The sequence below is a fragment of the Colobus angolensis genome, unplaced genomic scaffold (genome assembly GCF_000951035.1).
Source record: "Colobus angolensis palliatus isolate OR3802 unplaced genomic scaffold, Cang.pa_1.0 Scaffold316, whole genome shotgun sequence".
Lineage (NCBI taxonomy): Eukaryota > Metazoa > Chordata > Mammalia > Primates > Cercopithecidae > Colobus > Colobus angolensis.
Window position 1 is genome coordinate 1731679 of NW_012116444.1, and position 27515 is coordinate 1759193.

A 27515-nucleotide genomic window follows, 5' to 3' on the forward strand; every position below is an offset into this window, starting at 1 on the left:
TCTGGTTGGAAAACTAAGGACAGAAGGGACTCTTATGCCACCAGCTTCTTGATTTCAAGTGAACTATTTTTGTGGAACTGTTACTGTGCAATGTAACAGAAAAGGGGGGAATAAGCCTAATTGGGACATGTGGAATCAGTGTAGTTTACAAATGTATTTTAAATTACCTAATTATTTAAAATGATTTTCAAAGTTTGCATGATTACTTTCACAGCCATTTCAAAGGGGAAAACATGCAGGAGATGGTTGCAGGGGAAAATTGATACAAGTGGGGCTGGCCAATGTTATGGTTATTCTTATTGTCTCAATCTAAGCCACTAGGATTACAGGACTTAATCTTGAAGGTCAGTGAAGAAAAGGGAGAGTCTGGAGAGAGAGACGTGGAAGGTGATTCTAAGTTGGAGTTGGTCAGAGAGGTCTGCTGCAATTATAGACCAGAAAGGTAGGGCAGTCCTGGGTAGATAAGTGTCACAGATAGGGTAGCTGCGATGCTGGTATGAGGATGTGGGATATGCGGTTATCAAGGTGTCCCAGGCAGACATGGAGGGTGTGAAGCAGCGAGGCCATGTTAGGATGACTGCAGGGTGTTTAATGCCAGAAAACTGGAATGTGGGAGTTTTAAGGAGCCAAGACTGGAAAGGTAAAAGGAAGGCTTGGTGGTGGATGGAGGACCTCGTATGCCACCCTGAGGAGGTTGGATAAAGGTTTTGGAGAGCCAGGAAGGGTTTTAAGCAGCTGCTAAAAATTGTAATATATTTAATTACATTCTCCAAAAAACTCAGTATCTTCTCAGTGGTCAGCAATGCAAATGAAGGAATGAGCTGGCATGATGAGAGTGCCCTCTATTTTGGAGGTTCTGCTGGCTGCACTGGAACAAATTATCATATATAGTGGCCTGGAAAGGCAAAATGAGAAAGTGGCCCAGGTGGATAAAACTCAGTAGATTTGAAGGGGCAAGAGAACCCAGTTACCTTGGGCGTAGGGGTAGAGATGGAATGAGTTGGGTGGGAGATGGACATCTGAGAGGAGAAAAACACTTGTTCAGGTTCACAGAGGACCCAAAGATAAGGCAGAGGAAACCCTGAAGTAATGAATGTAATAATTGAGCTAAGTTGAGCAGTTTTATGTGATAAAGCCTGTTATTCTAAATCTACCTCCAGTTTTTTCATGGTTTTTAAATTAAAGAAAAAATACATTTTAAAAAAATCATCTAACCCAGATTAGAGTTTAGCTTTTATAGTTCTATCTTATGGTGTCCCTTTTCTATCATTCCTTTCTGATCTTTCTAGTGAACCAAATATTTTGTTGCCATTTATTGGTTGATAGCCAAAGTAGCAACTAAACTGGCCTTCTACTTTAATAACATAAAACTGCAGCTTGCTCATTCTTTGACACCACTGTCTTCAAAATATTTGGACAAAGGGTGTTGGTGAGAAGACCTGGCCACTACTCACCAGGTGGGGATTGGAGGTCATAAAAGCTCACAACCTCATTGCTTGCACAAGAGGTGGCCTCTCATGTCTGTTTTCCAGAGGAATTCCCTTCTAATGAGGAAGCCAGTTGGTGGTTTGCCTAGTGCCATCTGGAGACCTGGAAGTGTCACAGAAGTTTGTTAGGCCTTTTAGATGTTGACTCTTTGGACTTGTCTACCCAAAGGTGGTGACCTTCATAGGGGTGAATGCAGAGAGCTATGGCGTTGGGTTTGACTCCTGGTATTCAGGCAGAAATGCTTGCCATTCGACCCCCTCACACTCCTTTGCCTATGCTGTGGCCACTTGGCCTTCTCTGCCATTTGGTGGCATTTATCCCCTTCAAATTCCTTCCTCCCACCTGCCAGTTTCTAACCAGATCTTGCCCTGTCTGGCTCCATTCTGTATGTTATGTGCCCATTTGATGAAAACAGCCTGAGGCAGGGTCAACATTGCATTTCTGAGAACGAGGACAAAATATGAGTAGCATCCTTCCAGTAGTTAACTTTTAGCCCTTTACTTGTGTGAAGGACTTGTTATCCTAGTTGATAGATGAGAAGACAGATGACCATAAGTGCAAGAAATTTCAGAGTTTGATGTGAAGCCCAGCTCTCGGATCCCTGTTGACTATTTTGTCATTGATGTATGTGAAACCATGTGGAAATCCAAAAGGAAAGTTGTCCATTTTTCTGCTTGCAGTTTAAATTGGAAAAAAATTCTACTGGGCATGATGCAAAACATGTCTACACATACACATTTGTGTGTTATACTTGACAGGGACATTTTACTTGTGTAAAAAGATCTTTGAAAAGCCTTACAGTAATACTTTTTATATCTCTAAATCAAGATGGCTCAGTTCTGACAATTTTTACATTTAAGGTACAAAATAGAAGTGGTTTTCAAATATCTCTTGATTAGTCTCCTAAATTATTTGGGCATATGTTTTTAATTGGCAAAAAAAAAAAAAAAAAAAAAACCAGACTTCAGAAATTGGTCATTTTTATTCCATCAAGTAAACAGTGAGTGGCTTATTTAATAAAAACATGTCTGTAATTTAACACAAATAGCACGTACAGCTGTTCATTTGTGTCTTTTTGGCTGTATGAAGCATCTTAGACTGTTTTACTGAAGGATAGGGTCACCGAGAGGGGAAATCTGTGGACTTAAATCTTTCTTCCTACCTATCGCCAGCCTCTAGGTTAGGGTAGGTGGGTGCCGCCAGCAAGCGCCCTTCATGGCTGGACTGGGGGATGTGGAGAGAGCTGAGAGAATCGAAATCCTCGATTTTTTTTTCTTTGCTGAAAGGGACCTCAGAGACATTCACTCATCCCTGCAGAGAAGCAGCTACCCGAATGCACATAGCCCGTGGGTAGTGACATGAATCGTGTACACAGGGCTCCTGGTCCAGCGCTCGGAGTTCTAACCACTGTTGCTGCCTCTGGCCACGTGTGCATCGGGGAGTTGTAAAGTGAGTTATGGAAATAAAACAAGCCGGGAAGCCCAGCTTCGATCTTCAGAAACAGCATTCTTGGGAGCCAGAGGCCGAGGTGGCGCCCTGGGCAGGCGCCTTTGGCTGGGTGGGCGCGGAGCTGGCCCCCGGCCCTTGGCTTCAGCATCTTCACCTCGCTCGCCTTCCTCCGAAGTTGCGGAAGGTGCCGGGAAGAGGAGGGGCCTCGCCTCCGGCGCCCGAGTGATTGGCTGCCCAGGGCTCCTGGCGAAGGCTGTATCGTCCAGCCCTGGTGGAGAGGGGCGGAGCGGCCACTGCTCCAACCACCGCCGCCACTGCCACAGTCGCAGCCGCCGCAGCCTCGGCCGCCGGGCAAGTAGCTCCGAGCGGCTGCTTCCCGGAGCCTCGACGAAGACAGGGGGCGCCGCGCTCCACTTGCTCCGCGCCCGAGCCATGCCCGGCAGCCCTGTGTAACCACCGAGTCCCAGCCGCAGCCGACCGACCTAGTGTGCACCGTCCTTCGGCCGAGCTGAGCTTTAGTGCACGCAACTCCCTCTGCCCCCGCCGGCCCCGCGCCACCATGCCCCAGGCAACTGCACTTGGGGCCCTGGTGTTACTGCTGCTGCTGCTGCCGTTGCCGCTGCCTCGCGGCGCCGGGGGACTCGGGGAGCGCCCGGACGCCACCGCAGACTATTCGGCGCTGGACGGCGAGGAGGGCACGGAGCAGCAGCTGGAGCACTACCACGACCCTTGCAAAGCCGGTAGGTGCCGCCGCCGCCGCCAGGGAAGTCCCGCAGAAGTTTGCCTTTGAAATGCAAATGAGGTGGTGGGCAAGCCTGCGCTACCGTCTGTGGGGCGGGTCTCCTCTCCCCTCCCCTGAGATTCCCGGCTCCCCGGGAAGACAATGCCTGCGAGGAATTGCTTAAAAACCACTCCGAGGCTGGGACGTCCCGGCCCCAGGTTTGCGGTGCGCACCGGGGGGTCGGCAGCTGGCGCGTTCCCGAAGCTAATCAGGGCGGGTGCTCGAGGCCGAGAGGGCGCTCAGGGGCCAGGGTGGGTGCCAGGGCCGCCTGGCAGCGAGTGGGCAGCACTGGCCACCGCCGGACGCTCCGGGCCGTAGCAGAAGAGCCGGGCTGGGCGCGGCGCTCCCAGGCTCAGATGGAGTTCCTGGCTCCGATTTCACAGCATTTGTGAGTTTCGCGCAAAGTTTCCCAAGATCAGTGGTTACTCTTGTGAAGAGATTTTAAAAAGAAAAGCGTCACAGCGGACAAAAGGAAAGGGGTCGCCGAGGAAGAATGAGCAAAACTTCCCTGTAGCGGTCCCGGCCTGAGGGTCGCCCTGGGCGGGTGGAGATGGAAGCCGGCAGGTGCTCTAATCCCGCCAGGAAGCGGCGCCCGGGGCGTACGGGCCTTTCGGGCGCAGTTGCCGCCCGGGTGCTGCAGCTCCCGCTTCCCCGGGCCACCGACCAGCTCGTGAGTCCCGAGGGGAGCGGCTTCCGAGCTGGAGTCGTTGAAGCCTTAGCCTACGAAGGGCCCCGAGCGCATGTTCCAGCAAGCTGATGAGTGTGGGGCGGTTCCAGCACTGACAGAGGGGTGCTCACGCTCCCAGGGAGAGGCTGGGCTCAGAGGCTGGCACAGACGCTCCTGGCCCATGGCCAGTGGCCCGCGGGTAGTGGTGTTTATCTTTGGCTTTGTGCGGCCCCGTTTCCCTTGGCGGTCGGCAGAGAAGAATGGGGAGGGAAGTGTGCGACCTCCACCCTCGGAGGGGCAGGTGCTCCTTCCCTGGGCTGTGGCTGGCCAGGTCTGTGCGGGGCCTGTGGGCCGGTGATCGCCCCTTCAAGCCCTGGAAGCCTCTATCAGTTCCAGGTTCCTCATCTCTAAACTGGTGGCAGTAATTACAGGAGGACTCAGGTGATTTATGGGAAAATACTCTGCAAGTGAAATGATGGCATTGTCGTTATTTTTTGTTGTTACTATCACTGCAGTGGCTCGGGTCTAGGCTGGGGGTTGGGAGAGTCAGGACTGGGTAAAGTCTGGGGAAGACCAGGTTACTAGGAGGCAGGAGGAGTTTGTGAGACTTGAGAATCTTGTGAAGGTTTAAGATCAAACTAGTCTTGAGGGGCCTGATCTTAGTAAGGGAAGTTTCCTGCAGTATATCCACCTACTGCTGTACCTCATGGGGCTTCTGAGTTAGGAAGGTGGGCAGAGGAGTTGGTTCCTGGACAACTGGAGAAAACCTCAGCGGGTAGCATGCCTGGCCCAGGTACCATGAGTTCCTCATGGGACCTAATTCAAGGCCAGGGAGAAGAGGCTCCAGAGCACTGTTGGAACAGCAGCCTGGGCCTGAAAAGAGGGCCACTGAAGCTGGGAAAATAGATGTGGGATAAAGGGAGTGGCTGCACCACCTCCCACACTTGTCAGACCCTAGACCTTGCTGGGTGTGAGCTGGGGCCTCTGGGAGGCAGTTTGGGCAGCTGGAGTGGGGGAAGTGATTGATTTGCTCAGGAATGTATTGTGCATCTCCAGTATGCTGGGTGCTGGTCTGGGCATTGTGAATCCAGGTGTGAAAGAGACATCCCAGCTCTCGGTCTCAGCCTTGGAGGATAACCCTGAGGCAGGCTTGCCTGTTACAGCCTCATTTTCCCCAGTAATTTTAGAGAAAATACAAGATAACCAGGGGCATGCATATTCTGTGATTCTTCACAGACAGGATAGGATGTGCAGGCAGGGCTGAAAGGCAGAGAATCTGGCCAGTGTAGCTTCAGCCAACTTCAGGCACCCTCCTCAGACTCCTTGAAATCTCCCAACCCATTGGCCTCTCCCTGGGCTACACTGATGCTAAGAGTGGCCAGAAGAGGGCGATAATAAGGACAACCTGGGGGAAAAGGTAACATCTCAGTCAGCCCATCCTCTCAGAGATTGCCTGACCTGGAGAACAGCTAGGTCTGGAAGGCCAGGAAGCAGTTCATCAGTGTACTGAAGTTTCAGAGAAAGGACTTGCCTCTTGGCTAGGGGGACACTGCACTTCTTGGTTGCATATTTAATGTAAACCTTTAGGGGCAGCCTCCCATTCTATCTCAGTGAAATCCTAACTCCCTGACTCTTCTGGCCAGAAGCTCTCCTTTTAGGACCTGCCTCAGGGCTGCAAAACTAAAACACCTCCCACTCTCCCTTCTTGGTGTGGGTCTCCATCCTACTGTGGACTCAGAATGCAGAGGGGAGGATCTTGAATCTATTCCTGGCTTCTCAGGAGCTGTGTTACCTGGACGATTCCCCTCCTCTCTGGGCCCCAGTCCCTTACCTGCAGAATGAAAATGTCTGCCTTGTTAGAATTGCAAAGTGACATGTCCAGAGAGCTTGTGCTCTTAGTCCACATCAACCGTCTTGCTGTGGGCCTACTTCATACCTTGCAGGCACTTCAGTGTGAGCCCGCTGGCTGCTTCCTATCCAGTGTTCTATGAGTCTATGATCTTTGGTTCTAGCCCAACCTCTCAGAAGCTGAACAAACTGGTAATTTTACCATTTCTAATTTTATCATTTCACTACTTTTGCAATTTTTAAATACCATTTTTACCATTTACTCTGCCACTTACAAGCTATGTATCCTTGGGTAAATCGCTTCATTTCTCTGGGCATTAGCTTCCTCATTTGTAAATGGGGATAATTCCTGATAAAGTACTTAGAACAGTGGTGAAATACAGTTAGATACTTTTTATAAACGGATTTTCTAGAAACTGATGGAAAGAATATATTCATGCTGACCTTAAGGCAGGTTTTAAGCTGGAAAATTTAAATTTACTAATAGACAATCTATTTGATGCTGTAAAAGGGATGACTTTTAAATCAAATGACTGGGGAGTGGGAGTTAGTCTATGAAGCCCTCCTGGCCTGGGGCTGGTGAGGGGCCTGGGGCTTCTAGGGGATGTTCTCTGTCTGGTCATCCATAGCTCTGCCAATTGTTTTTCTTCTGATACTGTTGATAGAGCTAAGGGTTCAACTGGCAGTAAATCACAAGGCATTCTTCCAACCACCATGCCTCTGAGAGCAAAGCTTGGGAGGACTGTTCCTGCCTGCCTGCCCTCACCCACAGGTTTTAAGCTGATTTCAAGTCAGAAGGCCTAGGTTCTTATCTTGACCCTGCCCCCCTTACTCACTGTGTGGCCTTGAGCAAGTCATTTTTACCTTTCCATGTCTCAGTCTCCTCATCTACAAAACGGGAGTGGGAGCAAAAGTGCTTGCTTTGCAGGCTAGACAAAAGGCCAGTTTTAGTTGGATTCTTCAGAAAGAAGAGCCTTAGACAAGGACTTTGGTGTAGATAGTTCATGTGGAAGGTGATCCCAGGAAGCAAGGTTGAGGGAGCAGGAATGAGACAGGGAGGAAGGAAATCCAATGAAGGGAGTGGAATCAAAGGAGCTGCTTTAAGCAATGGGCCCCTGACCCCACTGGGAGCTCCTTTGAGGAGCTTACAGAATGCCTCCCAAATTATCTGCCCAGAGAATAGGAGGCTGCAGCATTTATCCAAAGGCTGCTGCCCTTCACTGTCTGCTCCTTGCTGTAGTTTCTATTCCCATGTAAGAAAGTATTCCAGACCAGTGTGGTAGAACAACCTCTGTTTTATTATGTTCATGATTCTGTTGATTAGGAATTTAGAAAAGACACAGCAGGGGAGGCTTGTCTTTGTTCCATGATGGCTGAGCCTCAGCTAGGAAGACTTACAGGCTGGGGTGACTCAACAAGTGGGTTCTGAAGTTATCTGAAGGCTCATTCACTCACATATCTGGCTGTTGAGGCCGTCTGTTGCCTGGGACCAGTTGGCCAGAACTCTTACAGGTGGCTTCTCCATGTGGTCTATGTGGGCTTCCGCGAAGTATGGCAGCTGGATTCTAAGTGCAGGCATCCCCAGAGAACCAAATGGAAGCTGTGTTACCTTTGATGGCTTTGCCTCAGAATCACACATTGTCACTTCCATCATGGCCACAAGCCCTCCCAGGTTCAAGGTGGGAGAGCATAGACCCACCTCTCCCGTGGGAGGCATGTCAATATCACATTGTTAAAAGGGCACATGAAATGAGAGATGTGGTTGCAGCCAGTTTTGGAAAAGATGACTTGCCACATTCCCCGAGGCATTAACTTCCCTGAATATCCGGGAATAGAGGGCTCTACAGATTTAGAAAAAGTTCTCGAGCAGAAAGGTGGGGAGACATGCGGCAGAAATATGGAACTGCCCAGAGGTGAGCTGAGGGTATGTGACTCAAAAACTGTCTACATGAGGCTCAAATGATATGAAAATGCTGCACAGCCTTTTGGGTTTATTAAATCTAAGGGAACTGCCTGATAGCCAGCTTCTCTTTTCAGCGGATGGCTTGGTAAATACCAGGGCCTTATTCACCGCTCTGGGTCCCATGTTCGGATAGGATAAATATAGCTGGTGGTCCCTCGTGTCTTATGGCTCAGGAACCAGTAGCCCACACTTTCAGACTTCTGCCTGGAATTTGGTGTTTCACCTCACTCTGCCATTCTCTCCAAGACATCTTACCAATCAAGTTTCATTTGGGAGCTCACCAAGAGCCCTCTCTGGGGCAGCTGTTGCCAGCAGCCCTCATGTTACTGTCAGCCTAGAAACTGAAGCAGCCCTGGGCCAGTGTGCTGGGGACTCCTAAAAGTGCCCAGAGTGGCACTGGGAAGATTGTAGAGTCATGGATAGTGCTCCTCTGGAGTTGCCAACCTTCATGGCAGGGCGGGCATCCTGGTTTTTAAGCAGAGATGAGGCTCACATGGTGCCTCCTGGAAGCTTGTCTCCCTGGCATGACGCATCTCCAGAAGGTGAGCTACCATCTCTCTGGTACTCCACCTGCCCTCCATCAGACTCCCACACCATGGACCACACCTAGGTAAAGGTGGCTGATATTTTTACATCTTTATTTTCATTCTAACTTGTTATGATGTCATTGCTGATGGGCAGGTGCTGATTTGATGGAATTAAAATATTTCAGGGCCATATTGGAGTTAAATGTTTGTCTTTTCTCTTTCTCCAGATGATACAGGAGCAGAATCTAGTCCACTTTCTCTCCACAATTTCACACTCCACTGTGCAATGGGGCAGGGTGTGAGCCAGTTAAGAACACGGGCTCTGATGCCTGACAGACCTAGATTCCAAATCTGCCACCTAGGCAAGGCTGTGTGACCTTGAGTATGTTACTCGAATTCCCTGAGCCTCAGGGAAAAAAAGAACTAGTAATATCCACTTTTTGGGATTGCTATAAGGATTAAATAATACAATGTTTGTCAAGTGCTGAGCACAGTATCTGGCACAAGGCAAGTACATAATGATATTTACATTATCAGAGTACAGAGCAGGCGCTCACAGCACTTCTTGAACTCTTGTTGAAATGCTGTAGAGGAAATTGAATTTTTGCAATAAACAAATAATTTATTTCATCTAGTGTAGTTAGGGTTAGAGATTCTTAATTTCAGACCTGATCATTGTGGTTAAACAGAGTCTCAAAAGTAAGTGAAGGGTGAATTTTATGGCATATGAGTTATATCTCAATAAAGATTTTAAGGAAATGCAGATGAGGACAGGGCCAGGGGCAGAGCTGGGGGAGGAAGCTCATGGCCTTAGCCCCTGAGGAACAGTTGGCTGACTGGCACAGCTGCTCGAGCTGAGAATTCAGCTCAGCCAAGCACGTATGGAGTGTGTGACCATCCAATGCCAAGCAGAACCCAGAGTTCTCAGCAGTGGCCAGGTCTCACACTGAGGTGCCAGAGTCTGGGAAAGGGGGACCGGGAAGGAAGACACATCAGGCCCCTCTTGGAGGGGCTGCTCTGGGAGCTGAATGACAGCAAGAACACCACCCACTGACCCTCAGCACAGCCCCCAGAGCAAACAAGCTGCTGTGATGGCTGTCATTTGTATATGAGGAAACTGAGCTTCAGGCCTAGACTTTCTGCCTGACCTTGCTGGTCCTTCGATGCCTCGTGGACAGAGCCCATATTTGGTAGACAGAAAAGTCCACAACAACATAATCAAAGATAGGTCTCCAAGTCACATCATGGAACCCATTTTTTCCTTTTCTCTCCCACCCAGTAGTGTAGTGATCAGTGCGGCACACCCTTCCCTCAGGGAGTATGTGTGTTTGGAGAGCGTCTTTTCCTCTGCTGTCCTGCACAGTGAGAGGAGAGGAGTGGGGACAGGCATGATGCCACTGAGCCATCCACATAGCCCCAGATATGCAGTGCACCAGGCATGCGGGCCTGGCATGAGTGCTGAGGGTCTAAGTGCTGATTAGACTCAACCCTGCCCTTGGGGAGCCTCCTACCCAGGGCTGGACTCAGCCTGCTCAGCAGAATAGGCTCCCAGATGGAAGCTGATTGTAGACAGGTCAGCAGGGCATCTCAGCTCTGGCCGTCCAACTGACCACTGCTTCTCCGGTCATTCTCAGGGCACTCCCCAGCCTGGACTATGGTTGTTTGAACACCTGGCCCCTCCCCAGACTGTGGAGAGCAAAGACCTTGCTGGCATGTTGTGGTTCTGTACCCATGCTTTGCAAAGAATTGGGCTGACTTAAATTTTTCTTCTCAGCTTTGTCACTTTCCTTTTTCTTCTTTTTTTTTGAGACGCGGTCACGCTCTGTCATCCAGGCCTGAGTGCAGTGGCATGATCTCAGCTTACTACAACCTCCGCTTCCCACATTCAATTGATTGTCCTGCCTCAGCCTCCCTAGTAGCTGGGATTACAGATGCCCGCCACCATGCCCGGCTAATTTTTGTATTTTTAGTAGAGACAGGATTTTGCCAGGTTGGCTAAGCTGGTCTCAAACTCCTGACCTCATGATCCACCTGCCTCAGCCTCCCAAAGTGTTAGGATTACAGGCATGAGCCACCATGCCCAGCCTCAGCTCTATCACTTTCTAGTGGTGAGACCTGGAGCAAGTCCCTCAGCCTTCAAAGCCTCAGTGTCCGAGTGTATATCATGCTGTTAACAGAAACTCTGATTAACAGGCACTTGGTACCTGATATGAAGGCACTTGGTACTGTGCTTAGAAACAGAAGCACTCTATAAATATGAAATACACAGTGCTAGAGTTATGTCGCCCTTGAAGAACTTGTTAAGCCCCAGCGAGTGTGTGGTGTGAACTGAATTGTATGAATAGCACTGCTTTCCGTACTTCTGAGACAGTCTTGGGGCAAAGCAGCAGGTGCTAGAAGCAAATTTCCTGGGTTCAAATACTGGCTCTGCCACTTCACGGCTGTGGGTAAACCTGCTTAGGCTTGCTGGGACTCTGTCCTTATCTATGAATGTGGTTACTAATATCTACCCACATAGCGTTATTATGAGGATTTAGTGATTAATATAGAGAAAGCACTTAGAATCATGCCTGAACATGGAAAGCATCCAGTAAATACTATTTTTAAAATTATTATCATCCCACAGAAATCCAGCAAGGTTTGCAAGTGGCAGGAAACTAAATATCTGAACAACCAAAGTGATAGGGTCTGGCTTTGTGCCCCCACCCAAATCTCATCTGGAATTGTAATCCCCATGCATCAAGGGAGAGACCTGGTGGGAGGTGATTGGATCATGGGGCGGTTTCCCTGATGCTCTTCTTGTGATAGTGAGTGAACTTTTGCGAGACCTGATGGTTTAAAAGTGGCTGTTTCCCCTGTGCAGTCTTTCTCTCCTGTTGCCGTGTAAAATGTGCCTGCTTCCCCTTTACCTTCCACCATGATTGTAAGTTTCCTGAGGCTTCTCCATCCATGCAGAACTGTGAGTCAATTAAACCTCTTTTGCTTATAAATTATCCAGTCTCAGGTAGTATCTTTATAGCAGTGTGAGAATGGACTAATACACAAAGCCAGGTGATGTTCTAAGGGATTTATGTTTTCTGATGGTGCCAATTCTGATAGTTCCTCTATACTCAGAGATTTTGTGTGTGTGTGTGTGTGTGTGTGTGTGTGTGTGTGTGTGTGTGTGCAGTGGTGGGATCCCAGCTCACTGCAACCTCTGCCTCCTGGGTTCAAGTGATTCCTCTGCCTCAGCCTCCTGAGTAGCTGGGATTACAGTGCATGCGCCACCACACCGGGATAATTTTTGTATTTTTAGTAGAGATGGAGTTTCGCCATATTGGCCAGGCTGGTGTCGCACTCCTGGCCTCAAGCGATCTGCCCGCCTCAGCCTTCCAGAGTGCTGGGATTACAGGCCTGAGCCACCATGCCTGGCTACACCCAGAGACTTTGACCTAAAACTTAAATCTTCCATGAATCTCAATGGCCTCACTGAGGATGGCATTAGGCTAAGACATTTGGTGCCTGCAAGCCAACCAGATGTCTGAGCCCCACCGAAGAAACCAGTCCCTGCCTATTTGGAGACATATAAGTGGCTTTGGGCCTGAGCCTCCATTCAGCTGATGGCTTCTCTCATCATTTAAAAGTGCTGATGGCCGCTTGTAAACCACTCACTCACTATCACACTCGCTCACTATCATAAGAAGAGCATGAGGGAAACCGCCTCCGTGATCCAATCACCTCCCACCAGGTCTCTCCCTTGGCACGTGGAGATGAGATTTGGGTGGGGACACAAAGCCAGACCCTATCACTTTGGTTGTTCAGATATTTACTTTCCTGCCACTTGGAAACCTTGCTGGATTTCTGTGGGATGATAATAATTTTAAAAATAGTATTTACTGGATGCTTTCCATGTTCAGGCATGATTCTAATGTAATGTCATCTCAGCTCTAATTAGGAGTTGATGTGAGCACTCGCAGGAGATGGCCTGGGCTCACATGATCTCAGGGGCATTACAGGCCATGGTCAGGGTGCTTGCACAGGGGAGAGCCTGGGCTAGGACCAGCACAGGATATTGAGACCGCTAATCCCTGTTTTCCCCTCTATGCCATGTGACCTCTTCAACCCTGGGGCCTCCAGCTTTGCCTGGCTGCCTCCACCCCCAGTGGATGAGCTTCTCCTTGCTGCCCAGTCTGAAGGCCACGTTTGTGTATTTGTTCCCTGAGCACCAAAGCCCATGACCGTCTCCCTATCTTTTTCTTTACCCTTGTCTAGGAATCTGACAAGGATGAGAGAATTCTGGCTTTCCAAGTACTCTCTGTCCTAAAGCATGGGGAAGAATAAATGAATAATACCAGGTGTCAAAATACAGCTGTCCCCGTCTCTGTTCCTCTACTGCTCTTCCAGAAGGCCCAGGGTCAGTGCATGGGTGTCAGGTCAGTTGAGGGCGATGGGTCCAGTCACTCTCCTCATCTCCAGAGGGAGAAGACTTCGATGGCCAGTCTTTCCCAAGGAGGCTCAGGCTGATAAAGAGCAGAAGCAGTGAGCATCCTGTTGTAGAGATTGTTTTTGGCATCACGCAGCCCATGGCTTTAAACCTGCCTCTGCCAAGTCTCTTAACCTCTTTGAGCCTCAGTTTCCTTATTTGGAAAATAATGATATTGAAACCTATCATATAATCTTGTTTGAGGATTAAATGAGGCAGTGAACATGAAGTGTTTAGCAAGCAGTCATTAATTGTTGGCCCTTCTTGCTATTATTATTATTACTCATAGTATTATTCCCTATTTTAGAATTTCCCTGTAAATAGCAACCTCACTGGCCTGTGAATGCCAATCTCTCCATCTCAGGGCTGCCAAGAGTTCTCCTGGGATACATAGCATGTGGCAAGTGATAATTAATTGCTCCACAGCTCACTTGCTCTCACCCATGAAGCAGGGAGAGGATGACAGATAAACCAAATGTGTAGAAGCAGGTTTCTCATGGTACCCACTCAGCCTGCTCATAATATGGTTCTGCCTGGATGCAAACATAGCAACAGGAACAGAGCTTTCCTGCTGATTGGTTACAGACCTATCTGTGATCACGCCACCTCTAACCACTTCTGCCAATTACCAATAAATATTCTCAAGCTCGCCTGCATGAGCACTTGAGTGGAGATGTTCAGCCCTGAGTCTTTGCCTGCTCTGCCAGCTGGGCCACTTCACTTATCTTCCGTCTCATCCTGCAACTTGCACCCAGCCTCTTTCCCTGCCTCCCACCCGTGTTACTGGCCTGGAGTCGATGTGAGTCCTGTGAGCTGGCTTCCCACAGCAATAGCCTCAAGCTACCTTCCTTCTTAACTCTTTTTCAGGTCTCAGGGTCGCCTCTCCTCCCTGTGAAGTCAGTACTGGTTTCCTGTCCTGTCCTCCTTGGCTCACTAAGGACTGGGCCCCATGGGTGCAGATACCACACTGGTACCAGAGTCCACGCAGGTGCCTAAAACAGAAACCCAGTTGCTACCTGGACACCTGACTTCCCTCCTCTTCTCACTCAGCCCAACCCAAGTGCTGTCAATTCTATTTCCAAATTGAGCCCATCCACTTCTCTCCATCCTCACTACCACTGGTCCAAGTTCACACTTGGGCTGCTGCAGTAGTGGCTGAACTGGTCTCCTGGACGCTGCTCTTGCCTCCTAAAATCTGTTTTCCGCGTTGCAGAGTGATCTTTCTCAAACTCATGTGTGATCATGTTTGCAAGATCAGACCTGCTTAGAATCCTTTAATGTCACCCCATTGCACTTGGGATAAGAGCAATCAGCAGGCCCCGGGGTGCTCTCATCATTGTTTGTTCCTCTGACTCAGCTTCCCTTCCCTTACCTGCCAGGCTCCAGCTCACATCAGTTCTTCTTCCTGCCTGGAAATGTCTCTGGACTTTATATGTGGTCAACTCTGACTCATCCTCCGGGACTCAGCTTACATGCCATTTCCCCCGTGAGGTCTTCCCAGCCCCCAGGCTCAATGAGGTCCCCTTTCAGGTTTCTCAACGCCTTTGTTTTTCTGAAAAGCACTCTTTACAGTTTATAACTGGGTCTATTACTGATGTATTATTGTTCAGTGACTGTCTCTGCATTGGACAATGAGCTCCAAGGAGTATAAATGCGACTGATTTTGCTTCACCATCACCAGCACAGTGCCAGCATGTGGTGGGTGCCCAACCAGTATTTGTCAAATGGAAAACTGAGTCAATGAGATACCAGAGGGACTCAGAAAGGGTAGCAGTCAACTCAGGGAAGACTTCCTGGTGAGGGAGTTGGTAAGCTCTGAGGTGGGCCTGGAAGGATGCCTTGGATTTGCGGAAGCTGAGATGTGAGATAGGCTATTTCAGGTAGAATGAACAGTGTCAGCAAAGGTGAGGAACGTTTGTGATGTGTCTGGAGTTGGAGGTTTACTCTGGTTTACTTTGCAGAATGGTAATGACAGGATTGAAATAAGCTTGGAACAGTGGAAGTCAAGCTGAGACATTTGAAACATATCCCTAAGGAAATGGGGAGCTATTGATGGTTTCTCAGCAGAGGACTGTTACAGTGAAGACCTCTGATGCTTAGGATCTGTAGAAGCAGGAAGCAGGGGGACCTCTCAGAGTTCGAGGCCTGCAGCATGAGGATGCAGGCTATGGCCTTGGGAATGGGAAGGGAGGGAAGGTGGGAAGAGATAGTGGCTCTGTGGTTTGGCGGGGGGAGGGGGGGGTGCGGGTCCTGAGCTGAGTTGTGCCCCAAGGTCAGCATTGAAACGTGTGTGAGTTCATTCAAACATATTCAGCAGGCACTGGGGTGCCCTTGAGGTGGTAGAAAGGGAGATAATGGTTTAACATGAAATGTTTTCCTTAACTACACAGCTAATTCCCATCCACTGGAAAACATTTAGCAAATGTATACAGGAAATAGAAGTAAAAATGTCCAGTAATCCCATTACCTGGAAGTAATTTTTGTGAACATTCTGTTGTATGATATTCCCACACCTTTTCTAGGCATGTTTGTAACATTTTTCTTCTCCTGAAAATGCTGTACATACTGATTTGAACCTGCTTCTATTTCAATTTCACTTAGTACCATGAACCTCTTTCTATGACAATAAAGATGCTTATGTAATAAACATTCTTGATACGAAACCAATTTAAGTTGTTTTATACACTGTTGTATAGATGCACCATAATTTATTTAAGCAATCTCCTATTGTTGGACATACAGATTTTTTTCTCAGTCTCTCCCCTCCCACCCTTCCTCCCTTCCTCCCTTCCTTCCTCCCTTCCTTCCTTCCTTATCTTGCTTTGTCACCCAGGCTGGAGTGCAATGGCACAATCACTACTCCCTGCAGCCTCCGCCTCCCGGGCTCAGGTGATCCTCCCACTTAACCTCCTGAGTACCTGGGACTATAGGCGCATGCACCACGTGATTTTTGTATGTTTCGTAGAGACAGAGTTTTGCCATTTTGCCCAGGCTGGACCCGAAGTCCTGACCTCAGGTGATCCGCCTGCCTCGGCCTCCCAATGTGCTGGGATTACAGGCATGAACCACGCACCTGGCCTCAATCTTTTTGTTTTGCTTTTATAAACAATGATGCTGGAGTCATCTCTGTAGCTAGATGTTTATATACATCACGAATTATCTCTTTAGAATAAATTTTTACAAGTAGAATTGCTGGGTCAAAAGTACCAATGAGTTTAGGCCTTCTGATTCTCCTTTTCAAACAACCCTTCAAAAGTTTTTTTGTTCGTTTTTTGTTTTTGTGTTTTGAGACAGGGTCTCACTCTGTCACCCAGGCTAAAGTGCAGTGGCGCAATCACAGCTCACTGCAGCCTCGAACCCCAGGGCTCAAGTGATCCTCCCACCTCGGCCTCCTGAGTAGCTGGGACTATAGGTGTGCACCACAACACCCGGCTAATTTTTTTTTTTGTCATGTTGGCCAGGCTGGTCTCAAACTCCTGGGCTCAAGTGACCTACCTACCTCAGCCTCCCAAAGTGCTGGGATTACAGGCGTGAGGCATCGTGCTCAGCTAAAAGTCTTTTGTTCCTTTACACTCCCATTAGGATTGATAGTTTATATATTCTAGTTTTAAAAAACTGTTGCTGGTTAGAGAAAAGTATTTTTCTATTTCTTCAACTTGCACTTGTAATTTGTATTTTTTTCAGTAATTTTGAATGTTTTAAAACACATTTTGATCATTTGTATTTCTTCTGCTAATTGCAATTCCTATTCACGCACCTTTTCTTCTGTTCATGCTCATTTTTCTAATTAAATAGTTTTAAAAAACATTTAGTGGGAACCCTTTTCCTACTAAATTAAGGACTTTAATTATCTTTCTGTCATATTTGCCACAAAATTTTTGGAGACAGTATTTTTAAAAAGCAGAAGGCTTATTCTGCACCATATCATTGACTTTCCCATAGAGATGTTTGTGTGGTTCTATCAGTTCAGATCAAGTTAAATTGCTAGGAACAGACCCAAGTTAATTTGCTGTGTCCATCAGGGTCCGGTTAGGAGACTGAAACCACACCAGTAATTTGAACAGTAATTAGAAAATGTAATATAATGATCAACTAGGAAAAGGGGATTGACTACCAAAAGGGGTAAAGAGAACACTGAAGAAAACAAAAATAGCAGATACAAGGAGCAACTATTAGGGAAGGAGGAGGCCACCCCCACCTCCACCCATCCTGGGCTGAAATTCTAGCTTCTTAAGAGAGAGTGGCTCTGGCCCGCTGGAATGGGGGAGTTCACTGAGATATTGACCAACAGGGAATTACCCAGTGGAAACTGGCAAAACTCTGGAGGGTTGGTGCCAACGGTTTTCCTGAACACTGCTGGCAGCCCCTCCCATGGGTGCAATGTGAGACCGCTGGAACCAGGAAGAGCAAGCCCCCCTTCTGTTTGCAGTGTCCTTCCAGTGTCTTCTACTGATAAAGCCTGACATGGTGTCAACAGGTGAAGGAGCAATGTTTACAGGGTCCAGCTCCAGTGTCACAAAGCAAGACAAGGAAGGATAGATTTGGAGCCAAGAGGCAATAAATATATTGATATCTGGGACATTGGCTTAAACAAGCTAGAAGTCTATTCTTTTCTCACATCAAAATCTGGAGGTCTCCATTCAGGGCTGATATGGCAGTTCTGCTTCAGGAAGTCCTTCAAGATCTAAGATCAAAGCTCCTTCCAGTCTGCCACTCCACTCTCCCTCAGTTGAGGTCCTTGTCCTCATGGTCAAGATGGTATGCAGAACTCAAACCATCACGGGCATGGTTTGGGTACAGGAGGGGTGGAAAAGAAAAAGGGACAAAGAATGTGGGAGAAACAGCTTCTTGGGAGCTGCCATTTGTTGCTTCCGCTTCATCTCCTTGGACAGAACTTAGTCACTTGGCCACAGGCAGCTATTTGGGAGTCTGGAAAAGCTTTATTTTGGAGGACCTGGACCTAAAAATCAGAGGTTCTCTTAAAATGGAAGAAGGGAGAGAAGTATTCATGGACAATGAGCAATCTCTGCCACAATAAGCTAAATTGGCTGGACCTTTATGAAGAAAATGTAGTCAAAATGGCAATAGGCCCACTACCATGACTGAAAGTTAGCCAGCTACACCAAGCAAGGTCTTTGAGTCAAATCTTCTAGAACATTAAAGCTGGAAGGAACCTAAAGGATTATTTATTCTAAGCTTTTAATGTTTCCTGTGAGAACCCTGAAGGCCTGGGAGGGGCAGTAACTTGTCCAAGGCCATCTGAATACCTCTTGGCATGGCCGGAGGTAGATCCCAGTCCTCCTTCCCTCTCCACCTAGTGTATCTTTACATCCTCTGTGACTTAGGGTCTCCCATGGCCATTGTCTTCAGAATGAGTCCTGCATAATTACATTGCAACTTATGGCTCTACAAAAGATCATTTCACAGTGAAGATATTAGGGCTTATGAGATGTGCCTGGTCCTCAAATCAAGCACATAAGATGTAAAATTAGAGCCCAAGAAGCTTTGGCTTATTAGGACCTAAACTGCATCCTCTCTCCATTACCTAATGGAGTCCGTGTGAGCTCATGCTGTGGGAACGCAGCAGGCGTGAGATAACAGTAAGTCATATTCTGCCCAATTAAGCAGTGAAAGGTGTCGGCATAGGCCAACGTAGTCATCCCCATTACCAGCCAGAATCCCATCTTCCTATTTGGCTATGGAAATAATGGAAAGATTTTCTTAGAAAAGCTCTATAAGTCAGAGTCCCAGCAGGAAACAGAATTTATCCCGGATGTTTCAGATGAAGAGACCTTCACGAAGGGGCTAATTAGAGATGCAGGGTTAAGGGAACAAACAGGAGAGGTGAGACACCCAGAGATGAGCCCATTATCCCTGTGGTGAGGGGCAGGGGAGGGAGCAGTGCTACTGGAGCTGGAACTGGGTAGGAGGGGAAGTTGCGGACGGATGTGTCTATGGCTAGACCTGTAGCATCCAGCAGGGAAGAAATGCATGGCCTCTCTCCTCTTCCCTAGGGTCTGCCAGGATCCCTTCCTGGTTGAAAGTAACCAGAAGTTGGAGGAAACCTGAGGGGAAACTGGAGGATGCCATCCACAGAAGCAGGCTTCCTGGACACAGAGCAGAGTGGAGAGGGTGAAGAATAAGTATACAAACAATGATGATAATCTTGGTTCAGGCCTTGCCCCAGCTATTACCTGGACTGAAATATTTTTAGTATCTGTATTTTTGTTGTTGTTGTTGTTTTGTTTTTGTTTTTTGAGACACAGTCTCATCTGTTGCCGAGACTGGAGTGCAATCTTAGCTTACTGCAATCTCTGCCTCCCAGGTTCAAACAATTCTCCTGCCTCAGCTTCCCGAGTAGCTGGGATTACAGGCGTGCACCATGATGCCGGGCTAATTTTTGTATTTTTTTTAGTAGAAACAGGGTTTTGCTATGTTTCCCAGGCTAATCTTATTTTTTTATTTTTTTTATTTTTATTTTTATTTTTTTTTTTGAGACGGAGTCTCACTCTGTCACCCAAGCTGGAGTGCAGTGGCCGGATCTCAGCTCACTGCAAGCTCCGCCTCCCGGGTTCACGCCATTCTCCTGCCTCAGCCTCCCGAGTAGCTGGGACTACAGGCGCCCGCCACCTCGCCCGGCTAGTTTTTTGCATTTTTTTAGTAGAGACGGGGTTTCACCGTGTTAGCCAGGATGGTCTCGATCTCCCGACCTTGTGATCCGCCCGCCTCAGCCTCCCAAAGTGCTGGGATTACAGGCTTGAGCCACCGCGCCCGGCCCCCAGGCTAATCTTAAACTCCTGACCTCAAGTGATCTACCGGCCTCGGCCTCCCAAAGTGCCGGGATTACAGGCATGAGCCATCGCACCCGGCCATTTTTAGTGTCCTTACAATGTAATTTGTGACTGGCAAATGTGTGGCACATGCGACCCCCTCCCCACTCCACACCCCCTGCCAATGGCATGTATTACTAATTGATCATGCCTCTCTTTCCTCTGGGTCCAAGAAGTCACCTTACACTGCTCAAAGAAACACCACCCATTGAGTGGGGTGGCATGTGAGATGAAACCTAGTTGGAGCTGTAAAACTTAAACAGCCTTACAGATACAGCCTGCCTGGCCAAACCAATCTGTGGCTAATTTTTCTTTTTTGGAAATTAGCTGAGCAGGTGTGTTTGTTGATTCAATGGAGCCCTGCTGGGAAAGCCAAGCTGTGACATTTCTGAAATGTAGTGGTGCAACCATATTATGATATAGATGAGGAGGCGAGGCCGGAGACTGTATCTGCTGTAAGCAAGGTGGTCGCCAGCCCAGGCACCAGCTAGATCCTCTTGGCTCATCTGTTAAGTAGGATGATGCCAGCCAAGGCAGAGGGCAGGGCTGTGTGTTCTCTTCAAGAACAGTCAGCTTTCAGAGCGGCTGCGGAGGACCTAGCTGTGTAGGGCGCTCTCCTAGGTCCTGACTGACCTTTAACATGGAGAGTTAGAAAATGGAAAATCCTTAGCTGGAAAAAATGGGTAACGGATTATGAATGTTGCCAGCATGCTGTAGGGCATAGGTGGCAAACAGGTCTCAACTCATGCGCCATATCTGTCCATTTCTGTTGGCCCTCTGTAGCACTGTGTTGAGATGGATTCAGAGACTGTGTCCAGGCTCAATGGATAGGAGAGATGTGATCAATTAGGAATATCTGTCCTGAGCAAGAGTGGGTAAGGGGAGGCACATGCTTGTCTCTTATTTGCCATTTCTGGTGTAGGGAAAGCCCATGGTCAAGAGTCCCAGACGTGGCTTCTAGATGCAATATTTTAAGCAAGTCATTTGACCTTCTTGGACCCCAGTTTCCTCATATGGAAAACAAGGACATCACTTAGATGACTTTCAAATTCTCTGTCTTAGAAATTCCTCAATTTTAAAGTTTTCCAAGTCTTCAATGTAAAACTTGCACCGAATCTGTTTGATCCTGTTAAAACATTTACAGCTCTCCACTCCTCTCTGCCATATGCTTGAGCAACTGAGCCATCTATTCCTGGAGAAGGCCATCTCCCCAGGCAGGAGCAGCTGGGGACCCTGGAGACAGGAGGCTTCTCACACTAAACAGACCCTACTCTTTAATCTCAACCAAAAGATCCAGGAGGCGTGATTCACATCTTGCCTGTTTCCTCTCCTCCGAGAGCCCGAACCTCTCCCCTCCTTTTCTGCAAACGCGCCTGAATGCAGAGTCCTGAAATTTAGGGTCATGGTTTCAAAGTTCATGGTCCTGAGAATAAACAAAAAAACTATTGTGGTTGCATAGAGCTGTGGACCCCATTAACACCGTCCCATGAATATTTATAGCGTGGAACTACAAAAGAACATAGAGGCCATATTGTATTTCCTAGAACTTTCTTTCTAGGGGTCCTTTCTCTGTGGGTCACTTTAATGTAAGCTTTGCTTATTTAGTTGCACACTTTAAGCTGATTAACTTTTTACTAAAAAAACCCTCCCTGTTTGTTTGTACATACACTCCCTTAACAAAGATTCACAGAAAACTTCTTTAAACCTGTTAAATCCCTCCGCTGGAAACTTGCAATGAACTAAATGCATCTGTGGGTAGGATTTCCCTGTGACGCCCCCCGCCTCTGGCCCCTCCAGCCCACCTCAGCCTGTTTCCTGAGAGGAATTCCAATGGTTTGAATTCTACATATTTAGTTCCTCCAATAACCTGGGCTTATCTCTAGGTGACTATCTTATGGAACATCTATGAAGTCTTCCTCACTTCCTGAGTGAGAAAGTTATTGGAGTGGACAAACAGCAGGCCCCAGACAAATACCCTATATTTCTCTAAAAGAAAGTGTAGTGAAATCAAAGACTAGGTCGGAGACCATGGACTCTGTTGGTTTCCAAACTGCAGTGTCCATCTGAGTCACCTGAATGGGTGGGGCAGGGCATGAATTAAAATGCATATTCCTGGGTGCTGACTTCAGAGATTCTGATTTCATACATCTGGGTTGGGGCCTGGGGATCCACGTGTCAGCACTCTCCTTTGACACTTCTGATGTAAGTGGTTTCTGGGCCATGCCTCCAGAAACACTGAGCTGGTTCAGCTGTCTCATTGTGTGAGTGAAGAAAACGCCTCAAAGGGGAAACACACAGCTTCCAGTACAGACCGTGGAGATGCAGACCACATCTCTTCCCGTGTAGACCATGCTTCATTTCCCAAGATACAGAGCCACTGCAGAATATTTGTGATTAGGTCCATGGGTAGGAAACTGACTGAACAATAAACCATGCCCTAGTATAGCCCAGAGGTCTAAGTGTACAAATGAAAATCAGGAAGTGTCCTGGTTGATGAGGGTGAGTTGAGGTAAGGTGGGTATCTCCTGCAGGCCACTCTCCTCGGATAAGACCCAGGTCCTCATTGATTTGGAGCAAGCCCTGGGACAGGGCAGGGCATATGGCCAGGATGAACCAGGAAGGTCAAGGGGCTGCCCTGGGCCTGCCATTCTCTGGGGGCCAGGGAACAGAGTCTTGGGGATAGTGCAGTTGGTGATAGAAGGTGGCAGTGGAGTGGAAGGGGTCTCCCTCCAACTGGCTGGCTGCTGCCTGGCTTGAAGTCTCCCCAGCTCTGTAGACCCCAACTCAGGGGCCATTCACCACCCACAAAATCCCCCCACCAGACTTTTGGAATCTTCAGTGTGGAGGGGTGTGAGGACTCCTCCAGGCCCAATCCCTCCTGCAGTCTGTCCCTTGAAAGCAGCTGCCCAGGCTGCCCCCGGCTGGCCAGGCTGGTGGCTCCTCTGTTGGCAGAGCACTTCCTGCTGACTCTGAGGTCAGTCCCCACCTTGAATCCCAATGCTGGGACCAGTGTCCTGTTCAGGGCAGTGAACCGAGCTCTGAGTCTTGGAGCCAAAAGGTCTGAGTTCAAGCCCTGTCCCCTTCTTACGGATTGTCAACTTGGGCTGGTCATTAACTTTCCCAAGTCTCTTTCCCCTGTAAGATTTGGTGGCCTTCCTGCCTTCCTCTAGGACTTCTGCAAGGGGGCATTTATTTACTCACTGATTCAGGAATGAGAATGTTCTGAAGATCAGTGCCAGACCCTGTGCTGGATGCTGGGGTTTCAGGCATGGGGAGTGTTTGCAGGAGAGGAGGATGGGTGCATGGAAGGGGTGGCATACTGTAAAGTGCTATACCGGAATGATGGACTCCTGATTACCCTCTCCACCCTGGGTGCTTTACCAGCTCTAGGATCCTGTTCCCAATTCTCAGCCTCCCTTTCTGCCCCTGCTCAGCCTGTCAGATCCCCTGGCCTCCTGTCCTGCCTTACCCTTACTGTCTGCAATAGTCCACATGGCTGGGCCCCCCACTCCAGCTGGCTTACCCTCACTGCACCCCTCCTGCTCCTGTCCTGACAGTGCCTTGCTCTTTCTCACCCCAGGGCCTTTGCACATGCTGTCCCTTTAGCCAGCATGCCCTTTCCTCTTGTTATCCACCTGCCAAACTGCAGCTCACTCATCATCCTCCCACTCATCCCCTTTGTGAGGCTTTCCTAATTCTACATTTCCAAGGCTGTAAATTAGTCATTCCTCCTCTCCATGCTTCCATCTTACTAGGGGAGCCAAAGATACATGGCAGTTAAGAGTTAGAATTGAGAGGGGGCCCGGAGGAAGTTGCCTAAATCTCTGTGTGCCTATAGTCCTCATCTGACACTGGGTATGATGATGCTCATTGCACGGGTTTGCTGTCCTGAGGGCTAGGGGAGTGAGAGGAGCCTGTGCGGTGTGGGTGCTGCAGAACCATCAGTCCCTTTCTCTTCAGCACTGGTCCTGAGAGGAGATCTAAAACACCAGATTTGGAAGAAATAGAGATTACTGTTCAAAGATCAATGGGGACATGATGGAAGGGCATGAGCTCCCTGTCTCTGGATGGAGTATTGGACCCGATGACCTGTATGGCCCCTACGAGTCCTAGAAGTCTGTCATTCCCGGAGGACTGTGGAACCGTACAACAGTCTCCAAAATGTGTTCCTTAGGTCAGGAGACCCAGTGAAAGGAGAGCTCAGAGGCAACTATGTTGGGAAATGCTGCATTCCCAGTCTTTCTCTTGGAGAGCCGTGATATTTGTTAGAATTTTTAAGGCTCTGGGAAGTCCTGCAGTAAACAATGTGGTTTAACAGCATTTCTTAGTAACTTTTTAGAATGTGGAACTTTGGGGAAAATTGGATAAGAGATCTGATGTTTATTTGTTTGTTTGTTTAAGATGGAGTTTCACTCTTGTTGCCCAGGCTGGAGTGCAGTGGAGCGATCTTGGCTCACTGCAACCTCTGCCTCCTGGGCTCAAGCGATTTTACTGCCTCAGCCTCCTGAATAGCTGGGATTACAGGTGCTCGCCACCATGTCCAGCTAATTTTTGTATTTTTAGTAGAGACGGGTTTTTACCATGTTGGTCAGGCTAGTCTCAAACCCCTGACCTGAGGTGACCCACCCCCCTCGGTCTCCCAAAGTGCTGGGATTACAGGCATGAGCCACGGCGCCTAGCAGGGATCTGATTTTGGAATCAGAGAGACTTGTGTTGACTCAGAAAACCTGTGCAGCTTCTTCCTGCCTGCATGACCTTGGCCAATTCCTACTTCCCTCATGGCCTTTTTTTCTCTCCCTTCTATAAAAAGGAAACAAGAATGGCTTCCCCTTGAAACTGGTGAGAGGACAGATTGTGGTAATATGTAGAGGACATTCAACCTGGTCCCAGGGACACAGTGAGTGCTGCATGCTTCTGCTGTCGATGGGGATAAGACAGCCAGGGCAAGATCTGTGCTGTGCAAATCCTGGATGGGAGCCGCAGGAATGAGCCTTTCCCCGCAAAGCTCAGATCATGGTCATCTTTTGCAGCCCCCAAAGTCAGGCACACACATGACATCAGATGGGGAACATAACAGAACTTCAGAAACTGTAAGGCACTTTACAGGCACTTGCTGTCATTACTGCAGTGGCCTGGAGCTGGGTGCTACCTCCTTGTGACGCCCAACTGTGCACACCTTTTCCCAACTCCATGTTCAGTGACCTGAAATCAGTCACAGTGGGAGCATTTACACAAGGAAATCAGCAAACAGCACAAACCAAGGCTCTCCCCAACCCCAGCCAATTATTAAATAGCAGCACACCACCGATGTCATTAGAAAGCGTGTCTTTAATAGATATCATTAGAAAGCGTGTCTTTAATGCTAGTCCTTTTACATTTCCAAATTTATTACATAACAGCTTTAAAACTGTATTTGACTAATTTATAAAGATTTCAATTTTTTGATTTCCGAAAAACATTTTTCCTATTGTACGTCATAATCTATTCCTGAAACAGTTACTAGCCAGAGCTTCATAAGGAAACACTACCACCTGGTGTTGAGTCCCTCAATTGCAGGTTGAAGCTCCGGTGGGGTCAGCCAAGACTGGAGCTAAGGGCATTTTCATGGATGTGCCTTTTTTTCTTTTTTTTCTTTTTTTTTTAAAAAAAAACAGAGTTTTGCTTTTGTTGCCCAGGCTAGAGTGCAATGGTGCAATCTCGGCTCACTGCAACCTCCGCCTCCCGGATTCAAGCGATTTTCCTGCTTCAGCCTCCTGAGTAGCTGGGATTACAGATGCCCACCACCACGCCCAGCTAATTTTTTGTATTTTTAGTAGAGATGGAGTTTCACCATGTTGGCCACGCTGATCTTGAACTCCTAACCTCAGGTGATCCGCCTGCCCCGGCCTCCCAAAGTGCTGGGATTACAAGCGAGAGCCACCGCGCCCAGCTGGATGTGCATTTTAAATGTTTCCTGCAGCCCACATGTTCAAGTTCTACATCCCTGTAAAGAATTGCCCTGCCTACCCTCTTCACTACGGCCATGTGGAACATAGAGAGGCGGAGGGGAGCCCGTGACCCCAGGGTCATAGTTGGAAACAGAGTCCCTGGTGCCTTGGGTCAGTGCTTCTCCAACTCCAGGGTGCACCTGATTCCCTTGAGGGATGTTAACATGCAGATTTTGACCGAGCAGGTCTGAGGTGGGCTCTGAGATTCTGTATTTCTGTCAAGCTCCAAGATAATGTTGACGCTGCTGGTCTATGGATTACACCTTGAATAGCTGGGATTGGTGGTGGAAGAGGTGATGGGAATACTTTGAAAGTTTTCTCTTTGCCTTTTGGTAAGAATTCAATAACTTTGTGTGTTGAATCCATAGACGTAACTCATTTGCTTCTAAGTATTGTTCACTCCACTTGTTGATTGAATTTTTTATTTATTTGGCATTAATTTTGGTGTACAGTATAAGGTTCAAAGCCAACTGATTTTTCCTCAAAGGGGTAACCCGTTTGCTTCAACATCATTGATTGCTTAGTTCCCTGCTTTTCAGAAATGTGCAGGACCTGTTTTATCCCATATAAGTTTTATTAGATATAATCTAGGAACTGCTTTCAAATGATTCTCCATTGCAGACTGTCTAATGAAGCCAGTCCTCCTTTGGTACTCTTTTTCTCAGCTGTTCTCACCTGATTGTGCAGATTAACATTAATATCATCTTGCCAGTAATAAAAAAAATTGGGATTTTGATCGAAGTGTATTAAATGCACACATTCATTTGGAAAGAGTTAATGGTTCTTTAATGGTCTTTCTTACCAGAAACATGTCTCAACTTTCATGTCAGTCACTTTTTATAGCTTTTAGTAGGATTTTACATTTCTTGACTTAGTAACACATTTTTGTCAGCAAGGTTGTTCCTAGCTATGTTATTTTAATTTTTTTCCAATTGTTTTCATTTTTTTTGAGACAGAGTCTCACTCTGTCACCCAGGCTGGAGTGCAGTGGTACAATCTCAGCTCACTGTAACCTCCACCTCCTGGGTTCAAGTGATTCTCCTGCCTCAGCCTCCCAAGTAGGTGGGACTACAGGTGCGTGCAACCACGCCTGGCTAATTTTTGTATTTTTAGTAGAGACAAGGTGTCACCATGTTGACCAGGCTGGTCTTGAACTCCTGACCTCAAGTGATTCGCCCACCTTGGCCTCCCAAAGTGCTAGGATTACAGGTGTGAGCCACCGTGCCCTGCTTAGATATGTTATTTTAAATAGAATTTTTATATGATTTTATTTTATAAGTAATATATAGTGGTTTGTATTGTATCATTTATAATTTATATTATTTATATTATGTTTATAATATAGCTAGCCACATGTGACAATTTAAACTTAAATTAATTAAAAGGAAATAAAATGTAAAATTCAGTTCCTCAATCATATTAATCACATTTCAATGCCCAGTAACCACATGTGGTTAGCAGGTACCATGTTGATGGGATCGCTCCCTCCCTCCCTTCTTTCTTTTCCTTCCTT

The 27515-nt window shown here is 47.8% G+C and overlaps 1 protein-coding gene across 1 annotated transcript in view; it reads left to right on the forward strand.

Annotated features, from left to right (window-relative positions):
* Window positions 1-3260: 3260 nt before the first annotated feature.
* The window catches only part of TLL2 (tolloid-like 2), a 150333-nt gene continuing 126078 nt past the window's right edge, over window positions 3261-27515 (forward strand). The window contains exon 1 of the mRNA XM_011951207.1: window positions 3261-3677. Coding sequence (XP_011806597.1) covers window positions 3497-3677 — 181 coding nt within the window. The 5' untranslated portion in view covers window positions 3261-3496. The remainder of the gene's footprint in view (window positions 3678-27515) is intronic.